Source organism: Neolamprologus brichardi, chromosome 23 (assembly GCF_056152115.1).
Source record: "Neolamprologus brichardi isolate AB-2024 chromosome 23, ASM5615211v1, whole genome shotgun sequence".
In the NCBI taxonomy this organism is placed as follows: domain Eukaryota; kingdom Metazoa; phylum Chordata; class Actinopteri; order Cichliformes; family Cichlidae; genus Neolamprologus; species Neolamprologus brichardi.
Window position 1 is genome coordinate 3731716 of NC_142125.1, and position 26318 is coordinate 3758033.

The window sequence follows — 26318 nt, forward strand, 5'->3', positions numbered from 1 at the left end:
TGAACTGGGACACTCTGGAGGTGAGTGAGTAAGAATGAGCAACTCCAATCAGTAAAATTGGTGGATTTGCATGATCTGGACCGGAAACCTGCTGCTTCACGAGTTCCAGGCAGAATCCAGAGGAAGATTGATATGAGGATCATATCGGCATCTGCAACGATGCGGATGCTTTAGCGCTCTGTTGATTTACGGGTCAATCTATTTTCCTATCCTCATCTACTGCCATGAGCTGTGGGCATTGACTGAAGAGATACAAGTGGCAGTAATGTGCTTCTTCAGAAATATCATAAAATATTTACAAAGCAGTTTCTTAAATAATTGAAATCCTGCATTGTTTCTATGCCTGCTTCTTTCCATCAGGCGCAAACAAACTACCTTGCGCCATCATATCAGTCAAAATAAAAGAAAAACCAACTGTGGGACGTGAATCACGCCACCCATGTTTGATGCCAGCATCAATTTGCGTGTGGATACTACAAACGGAATAAAGACACACATTACTCTGGTGTTTTCATTAATTTAATCATTTCTTTCTCTTTTTTTAGGTGAAAAACTCAGCATCAAATCTCATGTAGCTTTTACAAACTCATTCAGTAAATGTCACTAGTCAATGTCACGGTCACACACAGGCACTCGTTTTTTGTGGGAAAAGTAGGGCTGCTCAATTAATCGAATTTTAATCACGATTACGATCTGGGCTTTCAACGATCATTAAAAATGACAGAGCCGATTATTAGCCCCTCCCTCGTGCTTTACTCTCGCGCTGCTCCGTGTGGCAAATCGAGCGCACCTCTCTGCATTTCGAACACGTGTCACAACAATTAAGAGCAGCGGTCTCCAACCTTTTTTGCGCCACGGACCGGTTTATGCCCGACAATATTTTCACGGACCGGCCTTTAAGGTGTCGCGGATAAATACAACAAAATAAAACTAGTACCGGTACCGAAAAAAAGAAAATTTATTCATAACACCAGGGCTGGACTGGGACAAAAAATCGGCCCGGGCATTTTGACTAGAGACCGGCCCACCAAAAATGTGACGTCATTCAGGGGTAAAACCGCAAAGGATTCTGGGAACTTGTGGCAAGCGGTACTAGCGCATGCAGGCTTTCAATTGAACTCAGTTACACAGCGATAAAAAGAAACACAAAAAATGTCAAGAAACTGTTGTATTATTAACTGCAATAGCCGGTGTTGTGCCAAAAAGTGATTTCCAGTATTTGCCAAAAACTGATTGCTCGTATTTAAATTGCTATAAGTCACTTGTTGGGCTATAATATGTGAAACATATGTCAAATGCATCCCTCATGGATGACATAAAGTCATATTGAGCTACAAACAACATTAGTGTAACAAGGTAGAAGCCGCAATCAGTCTTTGGCAGTGACTTTTATATAACCTTTATTTATGCCGTTAAAAAAAGTCTAATTAACATTAAAAATGTCTTTTGTATTATTTGCCCGGTGGGCCGCTGGCCAGTCCAGCTATGCATAACACACGTGAAAAGACCCAGGAAAACCGAGTAAACGATAACAAAATAACGCTGAAAACCGATAAAAACCCTGAAAACTATACATTTCACACCTGAGCCTCAACTCTCGCGGCCCGGTACCAAACTACTCACAGACCGGTACCGGTCCGAGGCCCGGGGGTTGGGGACCGCTGATTAAGAGGACCCGAGGGAAGCTCGGAAAGCTAAGCAGAAGTTATTTGGAGAGGAGAATCACTGTTGGTTGAAAAGAGAGGTAAAAAAAACTTCAGTGGTGTGGAAACATTATGGGTTCGCGGAGTCAGACGTGGATCAAGTAGACACAGTGTGTAAACTTTGCTACAGTGTCGTAGCTGCACCACAGAGCAACACTGCAAAGTTCACTAAACATAGATGGTTACATTTTTCATTAATTTTTTATATTGCAAACATTTGCACTGTTATCAGTATTTTATATTATTTTTTGACAATCTTTAAAGTCATTATTCAACACATTGTTATTGTTAAATAAATATCGTCAAATAATCGAGATCTCAATTTCAGTGAAAATAATCGTGATTATCATTTTTGCCATAATCAAGCAGCCCTAGGGAAAAGTATTAAAAACTGTGAATTTGCACATGAATACTTTTCCCAACTATTCAATTCAAGTTTATTTTCTGTACTTTTTCAGTTATTTTTTTAAATTGTCTTCAGGTATCAGGTCAGCCTGCGTCGGTGTCAGTCTCTGTCTTCTGTTCGAGCTGCTGCCTGTTCTTCCAGCACCGATAGCTGCTGCACGAGAGGCGACTGTGAAACAGATTCAGGTCTGGGAATGAAATGATTCTTTCTGTCTGCTTGTCTCCTCCACCTATCTGTTTAGCCCCTGGCACACTTTCCACCATCACATAAGTATTCGCGCGGTATAAGCAGGCATGCCTATGCATGGATGCATTCGTTCAACCAAAAACACCCACAGAACACTTTTCTCTTTTGTTTTTCTTTTTTCGTGCCCTTTCGCTTGCCATTCGGGCTCATTCTTCCCTCCTTCTTCTCTTCTGTCGCTCTTTACTCATCCTTCCTGCTCCCTCTTTTTTTCCCCCCCTTCCCCTGTGTGTCTGTCTGAGACAAGCAGAGACACATTCAGATAGCACATGAAATAATAATTGGCTGGTGAAATATTTAGGAAAAAAGGCACACGAATAGATGAGAAATGCCAAGTGTGGCAGAGGAGTGTCAGTGCCCCTTGTGCATGTGTGTATATGTGTGTGTGCTGTGCGCACGCCTGCATATGTGTGAGCTTGAGTATTTGTGTCTGCTGAAGTGAGCAGTAACATCAGGAACAGCTCCTTGGTTTAGAAAAGCTAAACAGAGAGGCTTAAGGGAAGGATGGTAATGTAACGTACCGACATATCAGCAAGGTTTTTATGAAGCCCTCAGAGTTTCATTTTTGTAAGTCTGTCCCTGCATTTCCACTCAAAAGCATTTATTACTAAGAGAAAAACACTCTTCCAACAGTCCCGTTAAGAGGTTCTGGCTCTTTCTTTGTGCTGAGAACTCGGGAACATCTTTTGCTATTCACAGTTATTTGGTTTTTCAAGCCTTTAAAAGCTTAAATCTTAACAAACTAACACTTAAGGAGATGCAGTCCAGACAGTTTAGGGAAAACAGGTTGGGACGTTGTCTGAAGCGGTTTCGTCTCACACGTATCACACAGCAGGAGAAAATCCACTTCAGATGCATTCCCCCTACTGGAGACTCTCAGTGTGGTTTAGTCGAAGAAAGCGCCTGAAAGGAGCGTGCAGATTTTTAACCGCAGCATTTTCACAATGGCACAAATCAGCGCAATTGGTCATTACACAGCCTTTGGATTAGGCTGTTTAATGCCGGGGTCTGACTGAGTAGGACGTTTGGATTTTCACATACTCCTCCACGAGGTTCAGAAACAGCTACAGTCTGTAAGAATTTGAATCAAGACTGTTTCCAGCTGAGAACCGGCACAAAAATCATCTAATGCATCAGAATTGCATCCTTGAAGCTTGAAATTCCTTTCATCTATCCGGGATATTTTGGTCTTCCATATGAAAAATGATCAATACTAAAAATATGGACAGTTTGATATAGTCAAGCTTATTTCTTTTAAACTCTTATAAACTTCTGTTAACTCAGGTAACAAAGACTTTGTCCCAGAACTATACACAAGCCAATTGCGCTCAAGTGCACAGTCACTCCCCGGAGGCACATTTTGAGCGAGGAAAAACCCTGACGTGGTACAATAATTATTTCAATTTCATTGTAGTAAAGCTTCAGCTCACTCTGAGATAATAACCCAGCTGGGTGGATGCTAATAAAGAACAAAAAAAAATATTTTTTCAGCAATCGAGAGGAGGATCAATTAAAAAAACTTAACAAAACACAACTGCAAGCTAAATCAAATGCGCTGCTTGTATCAATAAGATCTAATCAATGTCAGTCAGTGATCCAGTAGCCCTAAAGTGAAATAGACGTTGAATCAGCCCGTCAGTCCACTAGTTACCAGTCAGTCAGAAAGCAAGCCAGTTAAAGCTGCAGCTCACCAGTCAGCCGTTAAGCCAGAGGTGGATTACAAATAAGGGAAAGATTGGCAGCTAAATGAGTCTCTGGACTCGATCCAAGCCTCGCTCTGATCATGTCTTTTAATGGCAAAGAAAAGAACACAGAACGCAGGATTTGAGCCTGTTTTTAATCAGAGAGGAGCCTTAATCTGGGTGGCTGCTGATGGCTGATCAGGAGTAGCTGCTTGGTTAGTTGTTTGACTTTTTGCTTATCCTGTGGGTCGTCTCACTGCAGCTGTATTGTTGTTGCTTGACTTTTTGCCATTTAGAAGGCTGCCTCTGAAATGCTGAATGAAATTAAATGTAAACAACACAAGGACAATGTCTCGGGTGGGGGAGAGAATGTCATCCGTGGGAGGTTACAGCAATCCTCTGTGCTGTTTACCGTACGTAGATGTCATTACAGCCACAAATGTTTGGAAAAAACACAAACTACCCAACGCAGCTGGCAAAAAAGAAGAAGAAGAAATGGCAGGGCCGGTGTGTGCATGTGAAAGCGAACGCTGCATATTTGTGTGTCTGCGGAACAAACTAACAATTACTTAATTACTGCCAACGCAATGAAGTCATCTCAACTAGTCTGACACACACTCATCAAACGAGTTTAAGTTGCACAGAAACACTTCGGCATCTCTCGCCTCATTACTGAGTCATACGTACTTTCTGTGGCCGTCTATTGCAATTAGTTTGTCGGTCTGTTCATGGCCACAGGAGAAGCAAGCTCATTTCATACATGCACAGAGATGACTGTACATTTGAAGTTCTGCAACAACTTGTCTGGCAACTCATTGAAAGGTAAATATCGAACAATTTAATAACTGTAACATCATAAATATCTCCAGTATTTTTTTGCAACCTTTTATTATTACAATTGTGGAAAATTCAACCCCGTTCTCTTCCTGGCTCGACCGTGCTTTGCTCTTTCTCTTCTAATTGCATATGCTTCTGTCCTCCACGCTAGAGTCTTTGCAAATGTGGGATCCAAGGAAGAATTTGTAGCACACACACAGGGAAGCAGCTTAAGGTGAACATGTGCAGATTCTGCACCTTTAAAGAAACGTGCAGAGAGTTTGTGCGGCTGTGAAGTACACTGTATATAATGACGTAGAAGATAAGTACGTGTGCATATTTCAGTTTGAGTCTAATCATGATCCCCTCTACAAGCTAGGAGTCCCTGACATCTCTGTTAACCGTGAAAATAAACTGGAAATCTCTCCCTTTCGCCCCTTCTTTCCCTCCCCCTGGCTCACTGGGGTGTGGCGGCCAATCAAGGCCTTGTACATTCACAGCAGCAGTCGAGGTCGAACTGGGACAATATTTATTGTTACTGTTGTTGGCACATCCACACACGCCGCCACGGCTCTCCTTTTGCACGTCCACTTCCAAATCAAGCACACACGCATGCAAAAGTTTGGGGGTTCATATCCACCCCGCAATACTGGCACAGAGCTGTCTGATTGGTCCCAAATTCCATGTGCAGCAAGTAAACAAACGTGAACCATAAAAATAAATAAACAGGAAGAACGACGGGTTTTCGAGCATTTAACTGATAAATAAAAATTAACAGCATTACAGCCAAGCACATGCATATGGTTACACACAGACGCACGTAAGACAGCACCGAACCTTACGCTGGAGAAATGCACACTGAGAAACACACATCTAAGTCAACAAACAAGGCGACACACACTCACGCACAGCTACTACAAATATGTGCACACTCGCAAAAAGCACTGAAAGGAAATAGACACCTAAAAGAAAAAGCACACGCGCCGCAAAACACACATTAAACAGAAACACACCTCGCACAAACCCCCCCTCTCTCTCTACACACACACACACACAATTGTACACACAGTTCTGATAACGCTTGCCACAAAAATCCAGTGGAACCAATTACAGCTCTGCTCGCCTGGCAAATCAACCCTCAGTTTTTAACCCTTTCCCACCAGAGAACCAGAACAAAGTCTTGACTTTTCCAAAAACAATTAAAATGACAACAACAGTAATGATGCAGTTCAAGCCTTGCATCCTCATTTTATCCATTAATCTGAAGACATCACCTCCAAATAGGCATGGGTCGGAACATTTCACATTCAGGGCAGCCTGTTGGGAATTAAACCAACGTGTCAGACTGAAGAGGAAAACTCACATCATCAATCATGACTTAACCACCACTTTAGATGAAGAAAACTTTGATGAAGAAATCAAGTATATTTAAGTCTGCAGGGCTCGCAAAATTTTAAAATCTCTGGTAGCCCTTCGGGCAGGCATTCTTCCATTTTTGGTAGCCCAAAATAAATTTAAGTAGCCCGAATAAAAAATAAAGCAATTTTTTTATGTTTTGTTTCCGTTGCAATATTATACATTAAAGTATAATATTGTGACAAAATATTGTTACAAGAGAAACAAAATTAATCTCTCACCTCCAAAATTAATCAAAAAAAATTGTTAAAATACAAATCACAACAACTGTATAAAAATTACAAACATCAATTCAAATACTTGGTTCAAATTGAACAGAAATTTCTATGAACTTGTAAGAACTGTGTAGAACATAAATCAGTCTGTGTCAGATCCTGAATTTGAAATTTCCACTGAAGTCACGGGTAAGAAGTAAGTGGAACCAAGATCGAGGCAATTTGCTTTTTGAAGTTTGCAAAGACTGATAAATTTTGCCAGTGGTAGTTCACTCTTTGCAACATAGCACGCTGTTCTAAACAGCTTTTTCAGGAGTTCTTGTTGTGCTTGGTTTATTTTTAGTATGTTTTTTTGCAATTGCTGTTTGTTCTGGGAAAGATACTGCAGACTGGGCAATAATGCATTGCATTTCTCATGGGTTCTGATGGGGTCTTTCTTAAAATTACTGGTCCCAGTAACAAAGGCGCATGTCGACTCAGAAATCAAATGAAACTCACAACACACCTGGCAGAACATCATGTTATATAGCTCGTCGTATTCCAGCCACAGAAATTATTTTGTCCATGAAACCAAAAAAGCTGCACTTTCTTTTTGCCTCATAGTCTGATTTGTCATAACTTTTCCGTTTTGTGGTAAGCTTTTCTTTGGCTGTCACTTCTTCACCCTGACCTGTCTTATTTGGCTCAGCAGAACTAAAATACCTGCGTAATTCCTGCTGCTTTTACACACGTACTTACATAACGGTCAGCGATTCTTTGCGCACTCAACCTCTCACATGTTTAAGCTTGCTGCAAGAGATTTCACTTGTCGCGTTTGAATAGTAAGCTAATGAGTGATAAGACGATGTCACAGTGCTGCTGCTCTCTACACACCGTTCGCGCGATCGCAAAATGAAACTGAAAGCAAAAAACAAGCGCAAATTCAAACGCGATTTCAATATGTCACATATTGACAGTGGCTCACCAATGCCAATGACATAATTACTCAGCTACATTGGCGAAAGAATGCAAAAGCATAGACATATATTTTCCTTCCTATGATAGCCCGACAGGCAGGGCTGAGTTAGATTTTGGTAGCCCGACTGGAAAAATCGCTAGCCCCGGGACGTCGGGCTAGCGATTTTGCGAGCCCTGGTCTGTGAAGGTTCTCAGTCATCCAGGTCATCGTAGTCAAAGGAGCTTGCAAAGAAAAGCGTCTGGACTTCTTTAAGTTGCTTGAAGACGTTTCACCTCTCATCCGAGAAGCTTCTTCAGTTCTAAGGTCAAATGGTGGGGAGTCCCAGATATAAACCTAGTGGGAGTGTCCGCCCACAGAGGGACAAAAGGACCCCCTGATGATCCTCTAATCGCCTGAGCCAAGGTGTGGAACTGGGTGTGGGTCCCAATCAGCCAGAGTTTTGGGTGAGCTCATTGTGAAACCTGGCCCCACCTTGTCATGCGAATTCCTGAGGTCAGATGGCCCAGGATGTAGTATATTTAAGACATCTTCAGACAAACTTTCAAATAAGTTACACTTCATAACCTAACTTGGTCATGACATGAAACCATTTAAAGCAAATCACGTCTTAAAACCCCCTTTTATTCCTTGGCTTTTAACCTCAGCGAGACTTAGTTTCTCTTTTAATTGAAGTAGTTATTTAATGATTTCACTCTTCTTTTATTTGGTTTTTACTTATATCTTATGTAATTTTATTTTACAGTTCCAATGTACAGCACTTTGTGTCAGCTGTGGTTGTTTTAAAGTGCTTTATAAATAAAGTTGATGATGATGATGAAAGTTACATTATCAGCTCTTGGTAACGCAGTTTTCACATAGATTTCGTAAACTGTTGTGGTGTGATCAAAAACACACACAGCTCGTACTTTGTTTTCACATTCCTCACAGTTTGGCTTCTGATTGCATTTACCAGTGACACACATCAGCTGTTTGATGCAGTCGACTCGTTTTTGAGGAGAATGTTTGATGGGGATCCGTGTAAAAAGACAGCAACACAGAAGTGTATCTTTACCACAAACAATTAAGGCGATACAGCGATTACTGCCAGAGATGATCTGACTCGTGCAACTTTCAAGCCTCTTTTAAATGAATGGAAACTAATGTTTGACTGAAAAAAAAGGGAAATCTGCCTCTAAACTAGAAATGCACTTTTTAAATGTAAGCTCATTACTAGAAACCTGCTTGATGTTATTGAAGGGAGTATATATTTATACCTATTACAACCTTTTCCCATTCACATAGGCACAATTAAAGTATCTAAACAACAAACTAGTATAAAAACAGGGAAAAATAATAATATTTCAGCATTCCTGCATGTGGAAAAGCTGACGGACTGCTAAAAAGCTAAAAGTACAAATTATAAGTCTGAACTGAGCACATGTGTATATGCATATGAGCACACTCACAGTGTCTACAAACACAAGCACATGAAAACTCAGACAACCACACACGTGCACGCACACACGTAACCGTTCTTTGCACCCTCGCACCTCTCCACAGATCACATTTCACAGCAACACCAGAAATAAAGTTCCTCTGGCAGAGGAGGGCCGCAGAGGAAGAAGCGAGAGAGGAGGAGAAAGACGGGAGAGAGACTATTGATCGGTTGGAGTTGGCTCAATCCGGCATTGAACTTTATCAGAAACGCAGAGCATCGCAGCAGGAAGCTTTCTGATTCGTCTCTAAAGGAGAGAACAGAGGAATGTTCGCGCTCTATTCTTCTTTCGCATCTCTCATTCATTTTCATTTCTCTTTCCACCCCCAGCCGTGCCTTTTTAAAGAATTCTTTCTAGCCTTTTTTGCCCCCCCCTCCTCCTTCTTGGCTCTTACATCTTTCACTTTCTCCATTTGTATTTACTCCTCTGTCTCTTCCAGCGTCTTTTTCTCCCTTCTTTTCCCGCTGCTGCCTTATTAGCATTCTCTCTGTACGTATAATTGATTCCTCATGCCTTCCTCTTGTGGAAATGTCATTCATAATTCTGTGTGATAGCTGGCTGGCTGGTTGGATGGCTAGTTGGCTGGATGGCTGGCTGACTGACTGACTGACTGAGTGGTTGGCTTGCTGGCTGACTGTGAGGCAAAGTGGCCACTGACCCATTTGTAGCAGATACAAAGAGACTGACAACCAAATCTGATTATAGCAACCAGACCAGGGCCCTTGTGAAACGAATGGCCTAAGCCAAACTGAGCCTAAGCTGTCATTCATCCTTCTGTGCTTTTTAGTCTACGTATTTAACCTTTATTTTACCCCGGCAGGTAAATTAACGGCGAATTCTTACTGGTGGTGGAGGGTGAAACTGAAGGAGGGATTTTAAAGAGGTATTAAGGGGAAGTACTTGTGCACTCACGACCTTTCTTAGTTGCAATGGAAATGAATTAAGTAGAATTTAACTATCAATTAAATGGCCTGTGTCTATGTGTGTGCGTGTGTGTGTCTGGGCGTCTGTGTGTGTTTGCTTAACAACAGAAATGAGCAAATAGACAGCTGATGGTCTTTCACACACACACGCACACACATTAATGCAGCCAGATCTATTCTCACACACACACACACACACACACACACACACACACACACACACATAAATGCACACTGAAAGGTGCAGATTTAGCTATGTGCCACCTACATTGCCAATTATCAACAAGATCTCAAAGGCACCTGGTTGCAGATGACAGAGATGTGTGTGTGTGTGTGTGTGTGTGTGTGTGTGTGTGTGTGTGTGTGTGTGTGTGTGTGTGTGTGTGTGTGTGTGTGTGTGTGTGTGTGCATAACAGGGAATCTCTTAGCCCAAACATCCCACTCCCCTCCCATCACGTCTCACTCCTCATGTTACAGTAAAACTAAGGAGGAGGGACAGAAAAAGACGGACAGAAGGACGCAGACACATAAACAAGGTGAGAGTTGAGAAGAGGAGGGACGTAAGGAAAGACCAGCAGGAAATTTAAAAAAGAAAAAAGAAATCAAGACGCAAGATAAGAGACGTACTGAAAGAAAAAAAAAAGTGACAATGCAATCGGAGACATAAAAAGGGAGACAGAGACAGACAGGTAAAGAAGACATAAGGAGGTACATACCGGATGCCTGCCCTGAGGGTACATGATCCCAGGAGAGGAGAGGCTGCCAGTCCGTTTGATGGCCAGGTTAGTCCCCTGGCCCTCCACTCCTCTGCCCTCCACCGGTTACACAGCCACACACACGCACACACACAAACCCCCGCACACTCTCACCAGTCAATAAGTCCAGTTCCTGCTCCTTGGCAGGCTTGAACGCAGCAGTCTTTACTCTTCTGTTCTTCTTTGCCTTTTCTCGCGCGCTCTCTCCCTATATATGTATATATATATTTATCTTTTACCGCATATTCCTCTTGACGCACAACTGAAGAAGAAGTCTGTCAATTCCTTCATCCGATAATATCATGACAAAACGGAGCAGCGGACTTTACCTCCTCCTCCTCTCTTGTCCTTTCCACAGGGAAAGTCTCAGTTTCTCCTCCTTAGCGTCTCTCAGCCTTCTCCTCACCCTGTGATCAGTCAGGGTCCACACGTAGTGACATGACACAGAGAATTTCATCCAGACGAGCTCCCCTCGTCCACTTCTCCGACTCTTCGCCCCTCTTCTCCTCCTGCCCCTTCGCCCGGCCGTCCAATGGCGAAACACACAAACGTAAACAAACACTCAGTTCGATCAAATAGTCTTCTTCTCTGCTTTTTCCTCCTCTTCGCCCTCTCTGTGACACACTGAAGCCTCTGCCTTGACTGCTGCCGCAGAAAAGAAGAAGGAGGATAAGAAGAAGAAGAAGAAGAAGAAGAAAAAGGAGGAGGAGGAGGAGAAGGAGGAGGGGACGGGAGTGAGAGTGTGTGTGAGAGAGAGAGTGAGAGCTTTGTTTTTAATCTAAATGTGGAAAAAAAATGCAAGAGGAAAGCAGGAAAGAACAGCAGGTCAGTGGAGGATCCAGCGGGCTTTTCAGCAGCAAGCCCTAGACTGTAATATATTGTGCCTGTTGGCTTCAACACAAACACGACAGCCTGCTAAAGCTCCTCTTAAGGTGGAACTGAGTAGATAGAGACACCCAGTCGCACACGGAGGGGGAGCAAGAGAGAGAGGCGAGAGATGGATCTCTTTTCAATTGTGGTCGGACACACAAAGCAATCAGTCATGCACAAAGACTCGGGCTCAAACTGATATGAATCGAGATTCAAACACACAAAACGCTCGACAGCTATGCGGACACGCTCGATGTGCAGCACCAACCGCACACAACAATTACAGTGATAAGTTTATTAGGCAGTTTGCACCTTGCATTAAAATGCGGCATGGATGATGCGACAGCAATCACACCTATTCGCGCACAAATCCAGGTGTAAACACACTCGGGCTGCGCTACCGATGTGACTCCTCACACCTCGTCACCAAAAGGCCTGAGAAGCGCTGCATCCAGGAGTTCAGACCACATACATTTGCTCCTACAGCCTCTCTAACACAGAAGAGTGCCACGGAAGTGCGCGCTGTAACGCTAAAGTTATCACGTTTATGTCTAAAGGCTGTGAGCGTGTTTGCAGTAAGGATTAAATATGAAAGCACGGGCTGGGATACAAGGATACAACCCAGTGATGTGTCTTATATTGCTTTCTGGTTCGCCTGGGAGAAGGGTGCACTTGATGCGCATAGTTCGAGGCTATTCACAGGGCTTGGCGTACACGCCATAATGATAAAGTTTTCCAGGGCCACCACACTAAGGCTACGTTCACACTGCAGGCGAAAGCGCATTAAATCCGATTTTTTTGACCCTATGCGACCCATATCCGATCATGGTGTGACAGTGTGAACGGCACAAATCCGATATTTTCAAATCCGATCTGGGTCACTTTCGTATGTGGTACTGAATCCGATACATATCCGATGTTTCAGAAAGCGACTGCTGTTTGATGGTCATGTCGCGTTAAATCCGTCTTTTACGTCACTGACACAAGACAGACGCCAATTATCAGCGCCGGAGAAGACATCGCGAACGCTTCCTGGCCATCCGGTGAAACTGTTGGGAAGACAACGTTGGAGAAACGTGAACATTTTATTTGCACTGTATAATCTGCAGATTCTGACAGAAATCTGCAACTATCCTTTGAAGCACCGCTCTAAAACAGCAATAAGGATCATTATTAGGTTATCTACATTATTATGTAAATAACAAAATAACTTAAAGCAAAAATTGGGAAACGTGAAGTCCGAAGTCTTTATATTAAGGGCCATCAGTCAAACAATAGTTGGGTCTGGGTCTAAACAGAGCGCGTTGTGTGTGACGTCTTCTTTTGCGCATGCGGGCCGCTTTGAGCGTTCACACTAGAGCGCGTTTGCTGTCACATTTTATTTGTAGTGTGAACGAGCAGACAAAAAAATCAGATTTGATCAAAAAATCTTAATTGAGCATCAAGACCTGCAGTGTGAACGTAGCCTAAAGGTGCAGACAGCAAGAGCCTTAACATGTTCCACAACGGGCCTAAAACTCTAAACACAACACATATTTAAAAATAATCTGCTCAGAACTGTTTTTGGTGGTTCTGAATTCTGATCTATTGTTTCTCCATGGGTTTCTTAAGGTGAACAGAAACTCACAGCATATTATTAAAAAACACCTTGGCATTAAGATTTCGTTTAAAAAACAGACTATTTTTCAGAACTTTCACCTTAACGAGAACACTCAGCTGGAATAAACAACTAGACGTGCCACCTGCAGAGACTTCTGAATCAAAATGGATAATTATGGCCACATTTGTCAAAACTTCAGAGCAGCAACGCAACAGTTACGTCCACTTCCCGCCAAAGACGCCATCTAAATCAACACGTCGTCGAGTAACTGGAGGATTACCAGCGTAACACACCAGAAATATCCAAGCTAGAGCAAGATAAAAATGTCTCCCTGCCTACTTTTGACTCTTGGCTCCAGCACACCTGTTATTTACAGGACTGCCCAGAATGGACCTGGACCAACTAAGACCTGGTATTTAAAGCCTTTCCACGTACAGTACGACGGTCTGGCCAAGCCGTCTTTTGGCGCAGTTTATAATGAGTTTATCCAGAGCAGCTCTGCCTTTGAACTTGATCAAACAGCCATTAATCCGGCGCTGTGGAATCGGACACAGTGGGTCTTGGTATCCGTGGAGGGTTTCCAGTAAGACAGAAACTGCATTGGATAACTAGTGGGTTAGCCAGAGGGCAGCTCCAGAGCTTCAATTAAGGCCACATACAGACGTCCTATTATCCAATACAGCCTATTACCCCACACTATAGATCCTGGAGTAAACTGCTGTCAGTGCGCTCTGAAATGTATTGTTCTACATTTGTTCAAATGTTTGATTTGTCATTTGACTGAAACTAAGCCAGGCTCTTTTAATTTCAGCAGACTATACATTTATGACGGGCAGCTGTGGCGGTGATGAGGCCAGACATTTCTGCTGTTAATTGCAATCTGTTGATTAATGGTGAGAAGCCTGCAAGCTAGTTCAGGCAAGCTGCAATGCATCATGCACACTTACTTCCCTGCCACCTTACGTCATATACCAAACACACCATCCAAATTTGGATCTTTATCTCTTTAAGCTGCAAAATTTACCGTCTCTCCCAACAAAACGCCCGTCTGACTCGAGCTCTGCTTCACCGCCTGCTGTTTAAAACCCCTCCATCACCCCCAGCATCCACCTGTGAGCTCCAGGGGGATTGTACTCGTCACTCCCTAATTTAATATAAAGCATATTTGTGGGGAGGGATGAGCCTTGATGTTACACACCAATCTGTCGTTATGATAAATGAATTATTTCAGTTGTTAGCGATCTTACTGGAATTGATTTCAGATCATTTTGGAAGGTAACTGATTTCTAATCAACAAAAAACAATCCATTTCATATGTTTTGTCTTTCATTCATCTTAACTCTTCGTGTTTCATTTCATTTCACCAAAAAAAGGGAAATCATTTGATGTCAACTCTTTAAATTTGAAAGTGATAAAATATGTTTTCTACATATTATCCAGCAGTCATTTAAAGGACAGAATAATGGCCGAGAGCAAAAACACAAGGATGCCCCCCAAATACGGGTTAGGGAAAAAAAACATGGGTAGATTAAGAACTGTTGTTATTTTTAGCTAGCTATTCGAAACGCTAGTGCCATTTTATTACTCTAATGAGATTTGTTTTCATTTCTATAGGGTTAAATGGTGTAAATGTCTATTCCCCGATTGGTTAGCAGTGGTTCCTGGAGGTTGCTGGCTTTAGTTGGAAAAAGTGGTTGCAAAGAATGTGCTGCACTCAAATCCTGCTAGTGATTGCCATGGTTGCCTGTAGTTTTTCATGTTTGTCTGCATATACTCCATAAGTACCATGAATGTACTATCAATGCATCAAAAAGCCCAACTTTTAATTTCAAGGCAAACAGTCCCCATTTCTGGTGTGCGTTGCTCTTCACAGTTAACAGCTGGACAGTGTTTGCAGACTAGTCTGTGACTAGCATACAAGCAAACAACGAGGTTTTTGCCTATCTGTTCCCCTTCTAGAGCAACAGGTGGATCACTAGAGAAAAATGGGGGGGTGTAACCAGCCTGTGTGACTGGAGCTTTACCAACCATTTTTCCAGTGACTGCCAGCAACCATTCGCAGCCAGTCCAAGAATACTCCTTTTCCCCCTCACGACCAGTCTCTAGGCCTGTCTGACTGACTGACTGACTCCCACCATGACTGTCACATGTCCAAAATAGCCGACAAGTTAATGTCTTATGGTTAGTGGTCTCATGTCTGTTATATCGCAATACATATGCCTTTCAAAATAAAAGCCCAGATTTTTAAAAAGTATTTCTACCCACTATAATACTGGATGACTTCTACTCTGAAAGTGACCCCTTTCTGCTTACTAATGCTAACTAACCAATGGGAAATAATACAAAATTTAAGCCGTAACATGAACCAAAGATCTGAGTGGAGTTTGCATGTTTTCCCTCCCACAGCCCAAAGGCATGCCTGTTAGCTTGCTTGTCTAAATTGGCCATAAGTGTGAATGTGAGTGTGAACAGTTGTCCGTCTCTCTGCGTTAGCTCAGTGATGAAGTGGCGACTTGTCCAGCGTGTGGCCCTGCCTCTTGTCTTTTGAAAGTCTGGATAGGCTCCACACCTTCACAACCCTGAATTGAATAACTGGTTATGGATGAATGGACAGAGAAGTTGCAGAAGCTCTTATATGTTCAGCGTTTGAAACTGTCCTTACTCTCTCAGTTCATTCTCCATAAATTTACACTAGAAGCATCGAGCAGAGTTTGAGACATAATGGAAATCATGAGTGCAATCAAGCAACAGCAGCCCAAAGGTTAAGAAAGAAGCACATCACCTTCTTCATCAAATCTACGCATCCGGATTATTCACATCCAAACAATTAATCCGAGCAGGACTAGAGGTGGACAGGTCACCTGAGGAAACTTCTGAGAGAGGGAAGCACAAAACAAAACAAAAAAACTTTTAAGCCTGCTTAAGCTATCATTTAGTGAGGAAACACATTTTTCCCTCTTTGTCTCTTTCTAAATTGCTTTTTTCTTAGCGCTCTTTTTCACACAGACACACACATGCTGTCATTCAGTGATGCCCACCACTATTCCCCATGTAGCCCATTGTACTAATCAGCATTATCTAATTTTCTAGAATGGATTATGCAGGTAATTACTCCCCCGACTCCTCACATTGGGTTTAAGAGAGACAGATAGGTAAGCATGCAAACACACAGACAGATGCAGACATCAGTACAGATCGGTTCAAAGCATTTATAGTGACGACCTGATTTTAACGCAACGCTATATGGGCTAAACTGGTTTATGAGGGTGCACTAGCCCAAAATGACCAAGTCACATCACAGTACCAGGTCCAGCAGGTCCATCAGTGACATTCATAGAGGCATAATCTGTTAGTGTACAACAACTGATATTGTTTGGGATACACAGAGAGCCTACTCATCTCATGTTAGAGCCTTAACTGAATGTCTTCTAAAACAAAAAATCACAAGAAAGAAATACTTTTGCCAATTTGAAATGCTGGACTGGTGAAACCCTGGACAACCTACAGTTTCTCTATGGATATCAAACGCATGCGTAGGAGTGTGTTCTGACTGACCTTTGCCTTTGAGTCAGCGCCTTCAGACTGATGCAAAAAGTCCCATGATGAGATACAGCAATGACACTATGATCTCAGCTTCCAAAGCCCTAAATAGCAGCAACAGATGATTTATACACTGTTTATGTGTGTGGTAATCATTTCTAGCAGAGCGAGATCAGGCCATGCATGGGATAAACATGGTCCTCTCGTGGTCTATAATGGAAAATAACCAGTACTACAACCTAACACTACACAATGAGACAAAAACCTGTCATAGAGTTAGCAACCAAAACTTAGTGCAGCCAACTTAACTATGGTAGCTAATGACAGTTAAAATATCGACGAATTAGCAGTGGCGGCATTTTCACACGACGCCTAAACTAAAAATGTCCAGTGGCTGAATACACGGAGTACACTTACATTCAAATAGGATCACCTATTAGTTGGGTAACAACACGCCGTAAAGGTGAGGGAAACTCGAGTTTCATGCTAACACATCTCAATTTAGACTGTAGAAAAGGACCGCCCCCCACATCCCTCACACCCCAACACTTCGGTTCCACCTTAAAAGCTCAGCTCTGACTGGGGACTCTCTCCGCGTTCTGATTGGAGGGAGCGTCTCCCTGTTTTAACCAATTGCCTTCAGGGAACCCCACGTTGGGTCCTGATGTCATGAGGAGAGCGGGCCAATCGTGGTGCAGCTTGGCCATTGAATGGGTGTGGGCGGTGGTGGCGGCGGCGGCGGTGGGGAGGGGGGTAGCCGACGAGTCTGTGGGGATTGTGGGCATTGAAGTTCCAATTATTCTGCGCGCGCGCACAAACACACACGCACCCTGTCAGTCACGCTACATAAATGCTCAGTAAATTCTGCCGTTAATTTCAATCCCGCTATTTCTACTGCACACACACACACGGTCTCTCACACAGGATACTGTACACACACACACACACACACACACAGACACACACACACACACACACACACACACACACACACACACAAACACCTCACACGCAGTTAAGTCCAGCACGAAATTAAAGCCTTTTTTTTTTCTTGCTCCTTTATTCCACTTCAAACACTTAAAAATTAAAATAAGTAAACATTCATGTGGAACAACCCTAACCTAAACACATAAAACGAGTCGGATATGACAAACAACCTGCAGCGTCTGGCTTTCATGCCCGATGTGTTTTCCCAGCTCTTTCTGTCTTGCTTTTTATGTAAAATAATTTCTATATCTTTAAAGATGCAGCTCACACACACATAGTGTATAAACTCACACACACAATGATTTTCTAGTTCCGTAGTTGCTGCTGTTTGTGGCACTTTCTATACGTCGTTATGTGCAGTGCATGCGTGCAGACACACACACACACATACACACTCTGAGCTGTTGCGTGCACCTCCAGAGCGATACTGTGCAAATTTGGTGTGTCTCAACAAAACACGCTCCGGCATGATGACTCCCTTCACGGACCACATTTTACAACTCTGCACTGCAGGGTAAAAATAAAAAGCTGCTGAGTGCCATTGTACTCACTGTCTTGTCTTTAGGTGTGTGGAAGGCTGCATAAAGCTTTATGGACAGGCTACAGAGGAAACTGTCAATGTGTGGCAGTGAAATGCAGTAAAAGGGTCTGACTGTACCTACTCATTAAAGGGAACACGGATGCTGGAGAACCAAGAGGTCACCAAAGACAGCGATGTTTAGAGGGAAGTGCACTCCACGCCGCAGTACATTTTCTTTGGATGCGAATCCTTGTCTTTGGCTCGGAGCGCACGTGTGGCTGCGTCACCTGCTGTAGGACGTCAATAGAGCAACTGGCATCTCTGCGTCTTCTGCAGTAGGTTTATACCCACATTGTTTGTCTGGAAACAATCGCTTGCTCTTTAGAAAGGTCAAGCACCATAACCATGACATTTATCATTGCTGTTTCAGATTATTAGAAGTGAAAGGGAAATCAAACTCCTTTGTAGCTTTGATGAAAGTTCTTTTGTTGTAGTTTTCTTTGAAATGAGTCGTTTGATACAAATGTCCATCGGTCTTCTATTCGATTCAGGGTTTAAAGGCGCAAGACGTCCACACCTATGTCCATTTTAGAATGACTGATTTATCAAACTCACAAATACTGGACAAAGTTGGAGGTGTCAGGCAGGAGGCAAAGAGGAAGAAGACAAACTGTGGCTACAGAGCATCATTTAAAAAGCTTGTGCATGAATCTTTTCAGTAGTTTTAGTAATATTAGTTAGTTTTAGTAAGATTTAAAGTGCGTTCTATTTAATTCTTTTCTTTTCTTTTTTTGCAGGTCCTTATTCTGCTTTTATGACTGTGAAACTTTACTGTTTTTCTAATCAAACTTCAAGGTATTCGGGTCGGGTCTATCAGATGTTTCAGTTGCAGACTGAACCTAATTGTTGCCAAGGACATGGTGGAGGATCAAGATCAGGAGTAAGTAGACTTTACTTGTTGATGTCAACTATGAGACGCAGCGGTAAAAAGAAAAGTTAACTGATTGACTTTGAGTTCGTTTCTTCGAATCTTCTATTCAATTCTGATGGTTTCTGTTTTGTTTAAATGATTTCATACACACACACACAGACACACACACACACAGCTGTCAGTCAGGGAAGCGATCTGCAGATCTGCACTGACTAATCTATTCAGTAATAGGAAACGGCACAAGGAGAAACCCTATCCCTGTGATGTGGGAGTCTGGAGAAGCTCTGGTGTGGTTGATGCCGGATAAATAGACGCCTATTCACACACTGGCACACACAAACAGGGGAATGTGCCGACATGCGTTACTAGCAGACCCCTCCACACACACACACACACACAGACACACAGTGCGAATAAAACTGCCATGTACATATACCTGCGGTGGGTTACAGGCCCCTGAGTGCCTGCAAACACATGTGATCTCCTGACCTGGTAGTGCAAACATTGGGCTATACTGTGAAAGGATCTGTGCATGTGTGTGAGTGCGTGCTTGTGCGTCTATTGACGTGTTTGGGTGTGACTGAGTATGTTTCTGCAAGATCAGTGTGACTTCCTGGCTGGTTGTGTGGAATATGTGCAGCAACACTGTGCCATAATTAGCTTCGTCCAACTTATTTCCTGCTCCTTGCTGCAGGAAAGAACTGTGTCACTTCTGCGTGATGTGCATGTGTGCATCTCTATGGGGCAAGATTTGCATTCCGGCACATTAGATCTCAAATGAAACAAAACCACTTCGCCCACTTTTTTAGGAAGTTGTTTTGAAGAACTGTCTAAATTAGCTTCACATTCAATAGTCAGCTAGGCATGAAGACAGCGTGTATGGAATCGCCAGTCAGATCAGATTATTTCTACCATCATCTTTGCTGTTGCAGAATTCCTTGAGTGCCGTGTCTTTCTCTAATAATATCTCCAGTACACGGATGTTCAGATCAAACGTTTTGCCCGCCTGTAACAGGAGGCAAACTTTGTTTTTTTTGCATGAAAGCTGGATGCACCGCTTCCTGTACCCTGCACTGCACACTGGTATTGAATTCAGAGGTTCAAAGTTCTCCAACGTCGGCATAATTCCCCAGGAACACTAAACTTGTCTGGTTCAGGAAATCTTACTGTGACAAGTTTGCTTCAAAAACAAAAAGGGAAAAAAAGATGCAGCCAGGAGATAATCTTGTGGTGACTTCAGCTGATCATCACCAACACGTAGCAGTAAAACTGGGTGTGGTCCTACAGTGAATGCAACAGGCCTTAGAGGTCAGTGGTACAATACAATGCACTTCCTCCAAACAAGACTTAATGCTAACCTTAGTTTGTCCGGTTAATTTTTCACTTACTCAGAAGTCCTTGTGTCCCTTAATGGACTATAGCACCTAAAGGTCAGCTCAGCAGGAAACGTGGCAAATATCCAGACGATGGGGATCGGCATCCGGTAACGTGAAAGGACATAAAAGGAGAGGGGACTCCGTGCTTTCCACCTGTGCATCTCAGATGCAGGCCACTGACGCACACTCACTACAGGTGGATGCAATAAGTGTAGTAAAAAGGTTTGTATCAGCTATCTCCACATCTGATAAGCTGTAATGTGTTTGCAGTGTTTTTTCCCAAAATATGATGATATAGTATGCATAACTGGGATGTATGCATGTGCATACTGTACACATACTTCAGCTTTAATTTATTGGAGATTATCTATCGGAATTTCAGGAGCAGGACCACGCCTCCAAACACGCTCATTCCGGTTGTCATCTATATAGGTTCCCCCAGTTCTGCCAGCTGTTCATTCTCATTTACGTGCCCCTCCCTCCCTCTTCGTTCTCAATTCTTTAACTGCTTCATTTCTATTTAGTGCACGGGGATCTGCCAGGCCCGGGAGGCATCTCCACTCCCCTTCGAGGCCTTCCCCAAACTGCAGCTCAATTCATGTCAAAGCATTCACTTTTACCTACTGAAAGCTGTCAAACTTAAAATGAGGACGTGGGCCCAGCTAGTGAAAGGGCTTTTAACATTTTTAACATTATTATTTAACATCTCAAATCTAATTGGACAGTGGACTAATAGTCAGCTTCATGGCCAGGTGAGGCAGATACTCTTATTATTTCAAGACAAATGATGCAAATAAAAGATTTTGAATTGGTTCAAAGTTTTGAATTTGTATTCTATAGCTTTTCCTTGTCACGTTGAATGTGAGACCCCAAGTGAAGTCAGTTCAACTGGGGAGCCCAGTTCACACCATCCAGCCAAGTCAGGAAGACTCTCGGGCAGGTAGGTGTAAGATTGTCGAGTTCTGCAATCATGGGACACCTTCATTACTGTAAATACAGAGGGTTTACAACAAGGTGCAAACCACTAGTTAGACTCAAGATCTGGAAGGTCAGATTAAACTTTGCCAATGAACAGCTGGAACAGTTTGGGCAGATGAAACCAAGACGATCTGAAGCTGCCAGTAAAATCTGTTCACCAGTGTTTTCTAATGACGTGACTGCAGGATGAATTCTGAAGCGAGCAGGTCTATAATCGCTGCTCGTTCGCTCACAGTCTCAAGGTAAAGAAACGGGATATTCTTCAGTGGCAAAGTCGGTCAACTGAACCAGCAGATGTTCAGTTACTGAAGATAAAACCGAAGCAGAAAGACCCACATGGGTGGCTGTAGCTCAGGTGGCAAAGCGGATCAGCCACTAACCAGAAGGTCGGTGGTTCGATCCCAGGCTGCTCCAGTCTGCATGCCAAATATCCTTGGGCAAGATACTAACCCCATGTTGCTGTGAATGTGTATGAATGTTAGATGCTTAGAAGTGCTTGTGTGATTGGGTGAATGAATTAGCTGTATAAAGTGCTTTGAGTGCTCGGACAGAGTAGAAAAGCGCTATATAAGAACCAGACCATTTACCATTTACAAACAAGCAGCAACTGAAGGTGGCCCAGCAGAGGATCTAGTGATGTTTGTGGGTTTGAGACTTCAAATGATTTTCGTCTAATCTTAAAAAAACACCCTTATATTTAAAATCATATTAGTTTTTCCCAGTTACCCGTGAGCATCTGAAAAATGGGGGACTGTGTAGAAAATGGTTCCTGTAAAAAGTGAACACTAATTTTTTTGTTAAATCCGTTGAATTAAAGCTGAAAGTCCTCGCTTCATTCACAGGAAACAAGGCAAAGTATTCAGAGGATATTGTCTGCGGTGATGCACGTGGACTACGAACTGGACACCCGGTGAGAACGCTTGTGTTTGTGCTGCGAGAGCGGTTACCTATGCAGATGTGTTTGCACAACTCAGTTTGTGTGTGTGTGTGTGCATGTGTGTTCAACCCTCCAGGCTGTAGTAGACTGTCCTGGGATCAGACTGCTTTGCGTGAGCCAATTCTGTGACTAATTTGGACTGAGGCAGACTCCAGCAAATAAAATACCTTCTCCCCTTCCACCATTATTGTCATCATCTCACACTCAGTCCTGCTTGTGTCTCTCCTGAATGCATATAGCAATATTTACTCTTACACTTTTAGCCAAGCTGGCAGCGTGGCTCTATGGATGGCAGCGCTGCTCTGTCGGCTCCGTCGGCTCGCTCAGCCAGTTTCGTCCAGACTGAAAAACCCGCTGTGGGTGGATCGTCACTGAATTTTCATACTTGAGGTCCCCAGAGATGAAGCCCTCCGCCTGTGGTGATCCCCCGACTTCTCGTCAAGAGCTGACATTTGTGGTTTGGAGAGAAATTGCTCTACATATTCACAGCTATTTGGTGGATAGCCATGAAATGAACTCTCAAGTTCCCGTTACAGCTTTAATTCATTCAGTACTTCCTTTTTTTAGGGTTTTTTTTAATGGTTACTCTCCAAACAAATAGCATTCCTGTTGCTCATGTTTTGTGGCGATTAGCTAATGGGGCTTTTAATATTTCAATCGCAGCATTGGAACCATTTCAACACCACCATGTTAGCATGCCGACTACATTCGCAGCTGAGCCAAAGCGCGGCTTCACAGGGGTGCTAGCTTGAATGTAGACTGATTATATACACTTGCACAGTCTGAAACAAACACTTGAACAAACACACATAATAGATTAACTTAAAAAAAAAAAAGTTTAATAAAGGCACGTATGTAATTTCAAAGTCAAGGACACAAAAACAGTTCCCCGCCGAGCTAACGCTTCCAGCAGAACGTATTTCATTTGTGCCTCTGCATTTTTCTTTTCTTGATCATTTCCACTGACACCAGGAAAATAAAGCCATGCAGCTCTTTACTTTGTGATAGTTGGTCATTTATCCAGCAGCACAACACAATCGCTGTGATTGGTTTTCCATCTCGGCATGCTGCTCTATATACATCCTGCATATCAAAGCGTTCCCTCGTCCAACTCTCAGCTCTGCCTCGAATTCTGCATCGTGCCTCATTGGACTGGAAAAATGGTTTGTTGCATTATCGATAATACTAATCAAAGAGGAATATCAATACCTCTCGCCATTGCTCTGTTCTCTTTCCATCTTTTTGTTCCTTCCTCTCTCCCCTCTCTCCGTCTCTTCTTAAAGATTCTGACAGTAGGATACATTATGTAAGTGTGAAATGTACTGGCAGGGGTTCTTCCGACCAGATGCAGAGTGTTCAAAAACACAGAGAGGAAGAGAGAGAGGTGAGATGGACTGAAAGAGAGCAGATGCACGTATGCGTGCGAGGAATGCTGGATCGGGATGCGTGTGCTCGTGCGTGCACGCTTGTGCATGTGTGTGTTGGTCGAGGTGCAGATGGCGAATGTCAGTGTTGAAAAATTCATGATGCCATGTTTGGAGATTCCTGGGGGATATCTTGTTGTTCAACTGGCCTTACAGAGCAGGCATGCACGGCACTCGCTCACGCGCACGCAATACACACCGGACCCGTGCATCGCGTGTGCGTCTGCTCAAAAGACACGGGATCAAAGAAAGAGTTAGAAGTAAGAAACATGGAGAAGCTGAGATACAGAAAGTTAGAAAAGAAAGATCTTTTTGGTATTTGGCTTTTTCTTCTCGCTGGTTTTCTGTTTCATCTATCCCTCGGGGGTTTCTTTGTCACACAAAAGTTCCAAGATCTATTTATCTGTTTCACAAAATTTGCAGAACAATAACATGTTAGCACACTTCTGACAAATATAGTCAGATTTCAAACAAACTCTCTTCCCACCAAGTACAAAATAAAGTCAAAAACCCACCGGCACCTCAGATCTGTTGATCTTTTAATGAATCTTGGTTTAATTTCCTCAAGTATACATGAAACTGAGAACAGGAATGACGTTTAATATTGCACTGCATATTTTAAAGTAAAAAAACAACAACAGATATGTAGTTATACTTGTGTCCCACAGCACAGAGCCAACCTCTTTGATACTTCTATACTTTTCCAGTCTTTTCTGACTAGATTAACTATGGTAACCAAAGCAACATCATTACTGGTATTACCAAAAAGAAGAGATTTTCAAAGCTTTTACTTATATAACTATATTTAGCCCCCACTATACAATAATAATTTTGTTTCTGTACATTACCACATTGAATTGTAAATTAAACAAATGTGCAGAATCTCATCTTTAACTCAGTGTATAAAACAAAAAGATTGCATAAAAATGTGAGCAACTAAAGCATTTTTGACACAATCCCTTCATTTTAAGGGCTCAAAAGTATTTGAACAAATCAAATAAGTGAAAATAAAATGTTCATTTAAAATACTTGGTTGAACTCATGGACTTCACCAGATGCTGAGTTTGCTCCTTTCCATTACTCTGACAGGCCTCTACTGCAGCAGCTTTCAGTTGCTGTTTGTTTTTGGGCCTTTCTGTCCAAAGTTTAGTCTTTGACAAGTGAAATGCAGCTCAGTTGGGTTAAGATCAGGTGACTCACTTGGCTGTTCAATAATATTCAACTTCTTTGCTTTAATAAACTCCTGGGTTTCTTTGGCTGCATGTTTTGGGTCGTTGTCCATCTGTATTATGAAACGCCGCCCAATCAGTTTGACTGCATTTGAGCAGACAGTTTGTCTCTGAACACCTCGGAGTTCATTTGGCTGCTTCTGTCCTGTGTCACATCATCAGTAAACACTAGCGTCCCAGCGCCACCTGCAGCCATGCATGCTCAAGCCATCGCACTGCCTCCACCGTGTTTTACAGATGATTGGCATGCTTTGGATCATGAGCTGTTCCACGACTTCTCCATACTTTTTTCTTGTCATCGTTCTGGTGAAGGTTGATCTTGGTTTCATCTGTCCAAAATGTTTTTTCAGAACTGTGCTGGCTTTTTAAAAAAGATTTTTCAGGGTTTTTTTGTTTGTTTGTTTGTTTGTTTGTTTTTAGCAAAGTCCAATCTAGCCTTTCTATTCTTTAGGCTTTTAAATGGCTTGCACCTTGTATTTACTTTCATGCAGTCTTCTCTTTATGGTAGACTTGGATATGGATACGTCTACCTCCTGTAGAGTGTTGTTCACTTGTTTGGCTGTTGTGAAGGGGTTTCTCATCACTATGGAAATGATTCTGCGATCATCCACCACTGTTGTCTTCCGTGGATGCCCAGGTCTTTTTGCATTGCTGAGTCTACCACTGCTTTCTGCTTTCTTTCTCAAACTGCAGATTTTGCCACACCTAATATTGTAGATGGAGTTTTTTTCTGTTTTCACAGCTTAAAGATGGCTTGTTTCATCTGCATGAAGAGCTCCTTTGACCGCATGTTGTCTGTTCACAGCAAAATATTAAAAATGCAAGCACCACACTTCAAATTAACTCCAGGGCTTTTATCTGCTTAATTGATAATGACATAAAGGAGTAATTGCCCACGAGTCAGGTGGTCACTTGGTCTCTTTAAAAAGAGTGTGGCACGTGTTAAGGAGCTGAAACTCCTAAATCCTTCATTCAAGTTGAATGTAGATACCCTCAAATGAAAGCTGAGAGTCTACACATTATGGTCACAATCAGCAGGGCTGACTGTGTGTAGAGTGAAGGGTGGACCCAAATGCAGACGAAAACAAAATGTGAAACATGACTTGAATAACAGAAAACGAGCCGTTTATTGAGGCTGGCAAAATAACTGTAAACAAAAGTCAAAGCTAACAATAAACTAAACTGGGTGAGTTAAATTAACTAAAAACCTACAACAGGAACATGGACTCGACATGAACTTCTTGGCTTGAAAACAAAGCAGACGATCTGACAATGACACACTGAAAACAGAGGACTTAAATACACAGGAGGTGATTAGGGGAAGTGGGAACACA

At 42.6% G+C, this 26318-nt stretch overlaps 1 protein-coding gene across 3 annotated transcripts in view; it reads right to left on the reverse strand.

Annotated features, from left to right (window-relative positions):
• The window catches only part of tle2b (TLE family member 2, transcriptional corepressor b), a 97456-nt gene extending 80353 nt beyond the window's left edge, over positions 1 to 17103 (reverse strand). For 2 of the 3 annotated variants that reach the window (XM_087836607.1, XM_087836606.1), the window contains exon 1: positions 10554 to 11494. In XM_087836607.1, coding sequence (XP_087692733.1) covers positions 10554 to 10577 — 24 coding nt within the window. In that variant the 5' untranslated portion in view covers positions 10578 to 11494. Of the gene's footprint in view, positions 1 to 10553; positions 11495 to 15844; positions 15936 to 16617; positions 16707 to 17019 lie in introns of those variants that run through there. The other variant, XM_087836608.1, reaches the window with a different exon arrangement.
• Positions 17104 to 26318: the final 9215 nt, after the last annotated feature.